Below are 9,243 nucleotides of genomic sequence, written 5' to 3'. Positions count from 1 at the left end.
ACACTTAAAATGGTAAAGCAAGCAAATAAAAATAGTTTACGCTAAAAAGATAAAGTGTAACATTACCAATATGGTGAAAAATTTTCTCTTAAGCAGCACATCAGTTTGTACTCACCTTCATTTGAAAGCCCTCTACGCAAACAAAGCCAAAGGGACACGGCAGGCAGTAGGTGAGCCCCTCTGGAGAATACTGTCCTGAGAGGCATGCTGTAAGGTTGCCTGACACGCTGTCACAGGAGAAACCAGCAGGACAAAGTTTGCATTCCACACGGTCTTCCGTGCTAACCAAACCAGGGACACAGGGCTTTAAAAGACACCAAAAATTATTTTATGTGGACATTCCATATGACATAAGGATTTTTTTACTGTACAAAACTGTATATCTTATCCTCTACCCCTAAACATGAATCACAGAAAAATATCTGCATTTTTAGATTTTTAAAAACAAAAAAATGTGTGTTTCAGGTAAATGTACCCACAAAAATTGCAATATTCAAACAATAAAATAGTTTAAATAAATAATAAAATAAATATAGATACACACAAAGTGCGTGCTATTTATATATATATATATATATATATATATATATATATATATATATATATATATATATATATATATATATATATATATATATATATATATATATATACTGTAAAAAATTCTTTAGAAAAAAGTTACCTGGTTGCCTTAAAATGTTGAGTTCATTGAAATTAAAATTTTGAGTTAAGGCAATGTAAAAAAAAAATTGAGATTCGACAACCTTTATTAAAATATTATTAAAAGATTTTGTAAGCATATTGGGTAATTGTGTGTGTTTAATTTCTGATGACGCAGTGAGACATGCCAAATTGTGCTATTTTCATGATTTATCAAATAATTTATGTGGTTCAGATACAAAAATATAAGAGATTCTATTTATTAAACAGATTTCCTTCATTGTATCAAATTGTATCAACAATTTTTTTATTTTAATAAACTCAAAATTTTAAGGCAACCAGGTTACTTACTTTTTTAAGTTAAACCAATAAAAAAAAAAAATTACACATACACACATATAGTACATAAAAAAATTACGTTAGGATACCTGGCAAGCCTGGATACTGCTTTTCCCAGTATAAGGGTTAAACATGCCAGTGGGACATTTTCTGGGTGCAGACACATTGCCAGGACAGCTAAAATGGAAGGAAAAAGGGAAACATCTTATATATATATATATATATATATATATATATATATATATATATATATATTTTTTTTTTTTTTTTCCTTCTTTTGATTGTTTTATAAAAACGAAAATCACACTTACAACTGCCCTGCGGGACACTCAAGGCATATCTCTAATGAAAAATAGGTTCCCTCTGGGCATGATATTTGTGTCCGATTACAGATCAAACAATCTGAACCCTCAGGCCTCATGTCAGCTCCTGCATCATCAAGATATTAAAAAAGAATTACTAACTGCATCAATTTCAGAATTCTATCTCATGCTGATGATGCCTACCTGATACAAAGACATTCCATCTCTGTCTGTAGCCGCTCCATATTACACAGAAGAAAAATAGATTTAAATTTCTGTTCATGCCGATCATTTTCAAGCTCCCCGTTACATCGCAGCGGACTTCTGTCCTCAGTCGCTCTATAGCCCCTTTAAGTCTATCAGTGAATAGGGACACCTCAATAATTGAAAGTGAAATTCAAACCATGTAACTCAATTCCAGTCAGAAGCCAGTGATGCACTCACTGGGCAGAACTGTGAACTTCACTGTCTAGAATATCAGTCTGTTTTTTAAACCAGGGACTGTACAGGATCTTATTTACCTTCCGATTTCTTAATGTTATGAGAATAAATATTTTATGCCTACATGCACTACATTTGAATTGACATTCTCCCCATATAAATACATAAATAAAAAAACACTTTTGCACTACGGTACTGACAATTGAAAGTAAATATAACAATAAAAAAAAAACAGTAAATGGTCCTAAAAATAGGGCATGACATTATATATAAAATGTCTTACTTCTTGTAATTTGAATTGAATTTTTCATTTGGATTTACCCTAAACGTTTCTTCATAAATGTGAAATGTGTGCACATTTAAAAACGAAACAAGCATTCAATACATGTAAAATAGCCTCCAGCGCAGTAAATGTTAAAATAGATTGTTTTTGTGGTAATGCGAAGGCAGGATATTTCCTGTGTTCCTTTACGTTCAAGTGAAGCTTCAAACCTCTGCACCTGTGCAAACTGTATTAACCTCAAGTTTCCACTGCAAAGCATGAATGTGATCCAGTTTACTGCAGCAATCGGGTGATAAATTAATCAAACTGCTGAGAAAGTCACTTTGATTCATTAACATGGATGTTATCAAGAGTCGGGCTGTGAACTTCTTTAAATATCACTCATGTGATTTCCATTTAAATTGTTTAGATCTATGGTGAATGTAAATTAGGTAAAAACAACATCTTAGAATAAGTTCATCATGAATCAAAACCACTGAAACGCGTCATTTGATTGACATTTAATCGTAACTTCCTTAAGACCTACCATACTCATTTATGTATAATATCTATTACATTGATAATGTACATATTTTTTAGCTAAATGAAAAAAAGAAAACCACAGTGCCATGCAAATCAAGCTGCAGACGACACTTTTGCCACACATCTTGATGTACCAACAGCTCAGTTAACCACATTTCCTGGAGGCAGGTGCTATTTGTAAATGAAGCCCACCCAAAGGGGAGGAACTTTCCTTTGTTTTTCACATTCACTATATACAGATTATCATTTATGCATGCACATGTATGAGCAAGTACCTTAAATGAATGCCAAAAAAATGTTTCTGATTCCTGTGATGCTGCTTTTACAATTAGGATTCCAAGGTAATGTCACTTGCGATGCTATTCTATCATTTTTTATTTATAATCAATAAATTTTCTATATCTAATGTGTTATATTAGATATTTCCGTAACGTCTTACATATTCACTAACTTAAATACTAATATAATTTGTAATTTCTAGTTGCTGCTAACTTGATGGCTCTTCACAGACGCTGTAAGAAGTATGGGTTCTGAATTCCAGCATGAAATTAAGAAGGCAAGACTCCAAGAGCCGTTGACTTTAAATTGTACCTACAACTGTTCCAGTGGATTCACTCGTGGTAACTGGAAATGGGAAGAAACTCCAGTATGTAGCAAGTGCCACTGGGATCAGAAAACATTAAAATTAGGAGACATGTGCACTGTGAGCATATACACAGCTTATCTAATTATGGAGCAAACGAATTATACCTATTCTTGCTTTTCTGAAGAGAGTGACAAGCCGGGCATTCCTCGTAAAACAGAGCTTCTTATAAGGCTGCAAGTTCACGGTAAGAGGCGTTTGAGTTGACTGTTAACCTACAAATGAATTCTTCCCAGGCCTTTTCTCACTGCATGTGCAATATTACTTCATATAGATGAATCCAAAGAACAAGTAACACCTCCTAAAGGTCTAGCTGGTGAGTCTATAAGATGTGATTCTGTAAGGATAGTTACTGTGCTATTAGTAAGACTATTATTGGTTACCGTTATTTTTCGAATGTTGTCTTACTGGTCTAGGTACATCTTTAAGAGTAAAGTCGCATAGGGGTCAGATGGAGTCAGAGGAGCTTACATCATTTTCCACTATTGTAGTGATGGCAGGAACCTCACTCATACTTCACTGCGATGCCATTGACATCAAACACTGCAAGGTCCAGTGGGTCAGAGAAAACAGTACCTTCCCTTTGACCCAACAAAATGACAGTGTAGTACAGTGGAGTGAAATCAAAGCAGAGGACAGTGGACGATACAGGTGCCAAACCAAAGGGACTTGTATGCACCAGGATTTCACTGTGGATATAGAGGTTAACACAATAGGTGAGTATTTTACACTTCCAAAAATATATCAACTCGTTTTCAGATTCTCATAACAGTCCATCAAGTCAGCATTTTGCCATACAGATGGATTTACCTGGGCCAAGGTCTTCGCAGCTTTTGCGGTGTCTGCAGTGGTTGTCCTTACAGCCCATCTGGTGTATCTGTGCTACAGAAGAGGGTGTAAGATAATGGATTCCACTAACATAGTCCATGAAAGGTAATGCACAATTTTATATGTAAAATGAATCATTATGAAGTAGTAAAACATATGAAATCTCTTTCATCAGTAGTATCTGGTCTCTTGCAGGGTTCCATCCAGAAATGCTGTGGTGATGAGGCCAATTGCTCAAGGTCCCACACAAATTTTATATTACTATAAAAAAATATAATATTAACTTATTTACAGTATATACACCGATCAGGCATAAAATTATGACTATCTCTTCATCACGGCACCTGTTAGTGGGTGGGATATATTAGGCAGCAAGTGAACATTTAGTCCTTAAAGTTGATGAGTTTGAAGCAATTGTGATGGCTAGATGACAGTCAGAGCATCTCTAAAACTGCAGCTCTTGTAGTTGGTCAGTATCTATTAGAAGTGGTGGAAGGAACTGTGGTAAACAGGGTTATGCATGCCTAAGGCTCATTGATGCACGTGGGGAGCAAAGGCTGGCCCGTGTGGTCTGATCAAACAGACGAGCTACTGTAGCTCAAATTGCTCAAAAAGTTAATGCTGGTTCTGATAGAAAGGTGTCAGAATACACAGTGCAACACAGTTTGTTGCGTATGGAGCTGCATAGCCACAGACCAGTCAGGGTGCCCATGCTGACCCCTGTCCCCTGCTAAAATTGCCAACAGCGGGCACATGAACATAAGAAGTCCATGGAGTAATGGAAGAAGGTGGCCTGGTCTGATGAATCACGTTTTCTTTTTTACATCACATGGATGGTCGGGTGTGTGAGTGACGCTTACCTGGGTAACACACGGCACCAGGATGCATTATGACGACTGGGTCAAAGCATCTCCAAGGCATCGGCAAGCCGGCGGTGGTAGTGTGATGCTTTGGGCAATGTTCTTCTGACGACCACTTGCCAAAGCATTGTTGCCGACCATGTACACACTTCATTGAAACGGTATTCCCTGGTGGCTTTGGCCTCTTTCACAGCAATGTGCCCTGATTGGTGTATATACACTGATAATATTTGGGATATATTAGCATCTCCAAAACTGCAGCTCTTGTTGGGTGTTCCAGGTCTGCAGTATTTTAAAAGTGGTCCAAATAAGGAACAGTGGTGAACCGGCGATAGGGTCATGGGGACCAAGGCTCATTGATGCACGTGATGTGGGGAGCGAAGGCTGGCCCGTGTGGTCCGATCAAACAGACAAGCTACTGCAGCTCAAATTGCCATGTGAGGGTGTCAGAATACACAGTGCATCACAGTTTGTTGCGTATATGGGGCTGCATAGCTGCAGACCATTCAGGGTGCCCATTTGGACCACTATCTACCACCTAAGGGGAAGATATGGGAAGAAGGCAAGTCAGGGCTGTTTTGGCTGCAAAAGGGGGACCAACACAATATTAGGTCACTATGTTATGCCATATCAGTGTATATAAGCCTATACACACACATACTCACAACACTACCATTCAAAACTTTTATATAAGTTTTATAATACTTTTATTCAGCAAGGATGCATTGCAATGAGCAAAAGTGACAGTTAAAGACTAAAATTCATTTTCAAATAAATGCTTTTCTGGTTTTCTATTCATCATAGAATCCTGAAAAAATGTGTATCACAGGTTCCACAAAATCTTAAGTATCACAACTGTTTTCAACATAATAATAACAGGAAATGTTTCTTGAGCAGAGAAATCAGAATTTTAGAATGATCCCTGAAGGATATGTGACACTAAATACTGGAGTAATGTTGCTGAAAATGTAGCCTTTCTAACACAGGAATACATTACATTTAAATATAATGAAATAGAAAACATTGTTTTAAATTGTACTGATATTTCACAATAATACTTTTTCACTTTATTTTTGATCAAATAAATGCAGCCTTGGTGAGAAGAAGAGACAGTAGCAACCTTTTTTGCGAGTTTTATAAACATTACAAAATCTTACCAACCCCAAAATTACATTCTGGAAAAAGGTTGGCAGCATGATTCAAGAGCAAACTCTTTTTATGTAATCCCAGACAGCCAGAGTGATCACGAAGTCCCTTATGCTGACATTGTGATCTCCGTGAGGGGGTCCAGCAATCCGGATCTATCCGACACCTTTAACCAGACTTCAAAAAACCAAAGACCGGTGACAAAAATATATTATAAATAAATACAATTATTTAAGTAGTTTAATTGCATGTGACCTGATGAGTGACGGTGTGAATGTGTTTTTGCAGAGATGGAGGGATGAGGCCAGAGCAGGGCTACTGCATGCTTCAGCTGACAGACTGCACATCCACTCTAAAGAGGTCACTAGAAAATTAAGCACAACGTCTGAATATGCTGTAATTACCTACTCCTGTGAGGCACTTAGTTAGTTACTTCAAAAAAAACTGCATCTCTAATTAAAAAATGTGGCAAAATGTGAAAATCTTGATCAGTTGTCTTCACACTTTTTGTAAACTGCAATTAAAAACCTTTAAACTTTAAATGTTTGTGTCATGCTTTTATATTCTTAAAGGAAATATTCACTGCATTCATTTAAAAAAAAACTATTTGCAAATCAAATAAAAAATTTTTTTTTACTTTGTTGGCATCGTTGCCTTTTTTGACCAGGATTTTTCGCCACTAGATGTCGCTTATTTAAAACAAAGGCGTAGCTTGAAGATGGCTGGATTTCTTTATCAGTTTTTTATCGAGTCTACTTCCCTTTTTCCAGTCATGTGTACACAGCACATATCATATTAGATACATATGAGTGTATTGAAAGTCATGTTATAATGCTCATGTAAAATTATGTGCTTTTGCACGCCAGCTACTATGAGACACTCGTTGCACAATGCAGGGAACTAGATCAATATTAGGCATGGTAAAACATAGTACTTGAGGTAAACAATAAGACTAATTGTGTTGAGCTATATAAAAATGATTTGTTTTCTGTCGATGAATGTCTCCAATCAGTTGCTCACCTGATGTTTAATAAAACAAATAATTTATTAAAGCGTCTTTGGTGTTTCCATGGTTTCTACAAAATCGGAACTCGAGGGTAACGTGGGTATGTACGTTTTTAAAATAAAAAAAATAAACATTCTTGGAAACATTTGGGATAATGTAATTACACAAGTCAACAAAATATATAACATTGTTCAAAGGGTTTTAGGATATTTTAATCTAAAAATCTTACATTTTGTGCCTTTAAAAGCGGCATGAATTGGAAGTTACAATATAGTCTTATTTTTCCCCATTCCAAAGCATCACAGTAAAATAGCTTATCGAACAAAAAAATATTTAGGGCAGGACTTGATTTTGTTGAATTTAATTGAGTGGATGGTTGTGGTTTGTCGATGTGAGTGACAGGTGTCCCACCCTTGCGCCAGTAAACACGTCATCAGAAAAGATATATCACGAGTATGGTGTGTATGAGGTCTCTGCGGAACAAGAGTGGCCGTTTCTAAATTTGTGTAAGTTTTCAAACTGATGGGTGTTTATAAATCATGCAATGAAAATAATCCCCTTCACCCCGACTTATAAACGTACATACGGATCGCCAATGTCAAATGATTTCAGCATTTTGGCAGTTTGACCCGCAATCCACTGAATTATAACCATTTGAATCTTTATTTGAGGATTGAAAACAAACAGGGAAGAGAAGACAATGCTGAAAAAAGTCGAGGTTTGTTATTTTTGGACGAAAATAAATTTGCAATGCTTCAAGAGATCCCAATTAACTAACTAATGTCACATATGGACTACTTTGTTGAAGATGTTTTTATTCCTTTTCATGGACATGGACCATTGGTACCATTTTGATAGCATTTAGCTTAGCCCAATAAGCCCAGTTCATTCAGGGTACCAAACAGAGATCAAGTTAGAAGCGACCAAACACCTCCACATTTTCCCTATTTAAATACAGTTACACAAATAGTTGAACGATCAAGTATGGTGACATAAAATAAAAAGTGGCGCTTTTCTAAGCAAATTAAAAAAGAGAACTATAATGTATGGTGGAATAGCACTTCTGAGAGTACTTCGACTCGGCAGTAAAAAGTCAAAATGAAATATCCTCCCTCACATCTCCCTAAGCTAAATCTAAAGCTAAATGCTATCAGAACGTCACAGCGCGTCAGAGAGATTAAGTAGGCTACATGCACTGAGATGAGAGGTATGTATCAACTTGTTTTAGTTAAGGGAATAACATAGTTTAATATGAAAAAGCGGTGAAGTATCGACACTGAGACGAGAGAGGTATATATCAACTCGTCTTAGCTAAGGGAATAACATTTAATATGAAAAAGCGGTGAATATCCCTTTAAACTGTGTTCCGAAGATGAACGGAGGTCAAACAGGTGTGGAACGTCATTAGGTTGAGTCATTAATTAAAAACATTTTTGGGTGAACTAACCCTTTAAAAAATATGTTTAAATGATATGTTAAAGTAGTTTATGAAATAGCAAATGTAAGTTATATTATTCAATTTGAATTATCATTTTGCTCCAAATGTTGCACGTTATGAAAGATTTAAATTTAAATACTGAAATGCATTGCCAGTTTATATATTGCATAGTCATTTTGCATATTGCATTATTTAATATTGCTACCCATACCTACACGGTGCACCCGACTTTATGGTATTTATTTATATGGTCAAAAACATGTTTCACTGTATTTGTACTGTTTTGATACTGTTGGAAATGTCTTACCTGCAGTTGTTGCACGCAGGGGTTTAAAGTCTGTGAACTTCATCAGACAGACACGATTGCTGAAATATTCTGAGGGGGAAATTTTTCTCAGGTCTTCATCGTCAAGGATTTATCCAAAGTGACATTGACCATATGTTTCGTAAAGTTATCGCTATATCGTCATTAAGGAATTGAAGCAATTCGCTTCTAAAATGCTACTGAACGCTTTTTAATGTTTTGTTTAATGTAAATAATTATTATTTATAAATAAATAACAGTTTCCTTTGTTTTGTATTATTGTTGTGTTGTTGTTTTTTATTTCTAAAATGTTATATTGCGTATTTATTGTTCTATATTAGTATTTAACATTTTAAGATTATAACATAATGCAATAAAGCTTGAATCCTGAATCGATGTGACCAGAGCCGTTGGCATGTGACCCTCTCTGCTTTCTGTAGTTAGAACCACGTGCTGGTTGCATAGCAACGG

The 9,243-nt window shown here is 35.8% G+C and overlaps 1 protein-coding gene across 2 annotated transcripts; it reads left to right on the top strand.

Moving 5' to 3' along the window:
- Positions 1 to 2,782: 2,782 nt before the first annotated feature.
- LOC137085200 (uncharacterized) lies at positions 2,783 to 6,546 on the top strand. 2 transcript variants are annotated; one of them, XM_067451766.1, is made up of 8 exons: positions 2,783 to 2,888; positions 3,057 to 3,377; positions 3,465 to 3,506; positions 3,607 to 3,906; positions 3,991 to 4,123; positions 4,214 to 4,257; positions 6,109 to 6,221; positions 6,313 to 6,546. In XM_067451766.1, exons 1-8 carry the CDS (start codon positions 2,828 to 2,830, stop codon positions 6,451 to 6,453), a joined length of 1,155 nt encoding a protein of 384 aa, XP_067307867.1. In that variant the 5' UTR covers positions 2,783 to 2,827; the 3' UTR covers positions 6,454 to 6,546. The 2 variants fall into 2 exon arrangements, with proteins under 2 accessions (XP_067307867.1, XP_067307868.1); XM_067451767.1 differs by lacking the exon at positions 3,465 to 3,506 and having other exon boundaries at positions 3,682 to 3,906.
- The last annotated feature ends 2,697 nt before the right edge of the window (positions 6,547 to 9,243 follow it).

The sequence above is a fragment of the Pseudorasbora parva genome, chromosome 8 (genome assembly GCF_024679245.1).
Source record: "Pseudorasbora parva isolate DD20220531a chromosome 8, ASM2467924v1, whole genome shotgun sequence".
NCBI lineage: Eukaryota > Metazoa > Chordata > Actinopteri > Cypriniformes > Gobionidae > Pseudorasbora > Pseudorasbora parva.
Note: the sequence above shows the minus strand (reverse complement) of the source record. Positions and strands in the feature narration are given on the sequence as shown.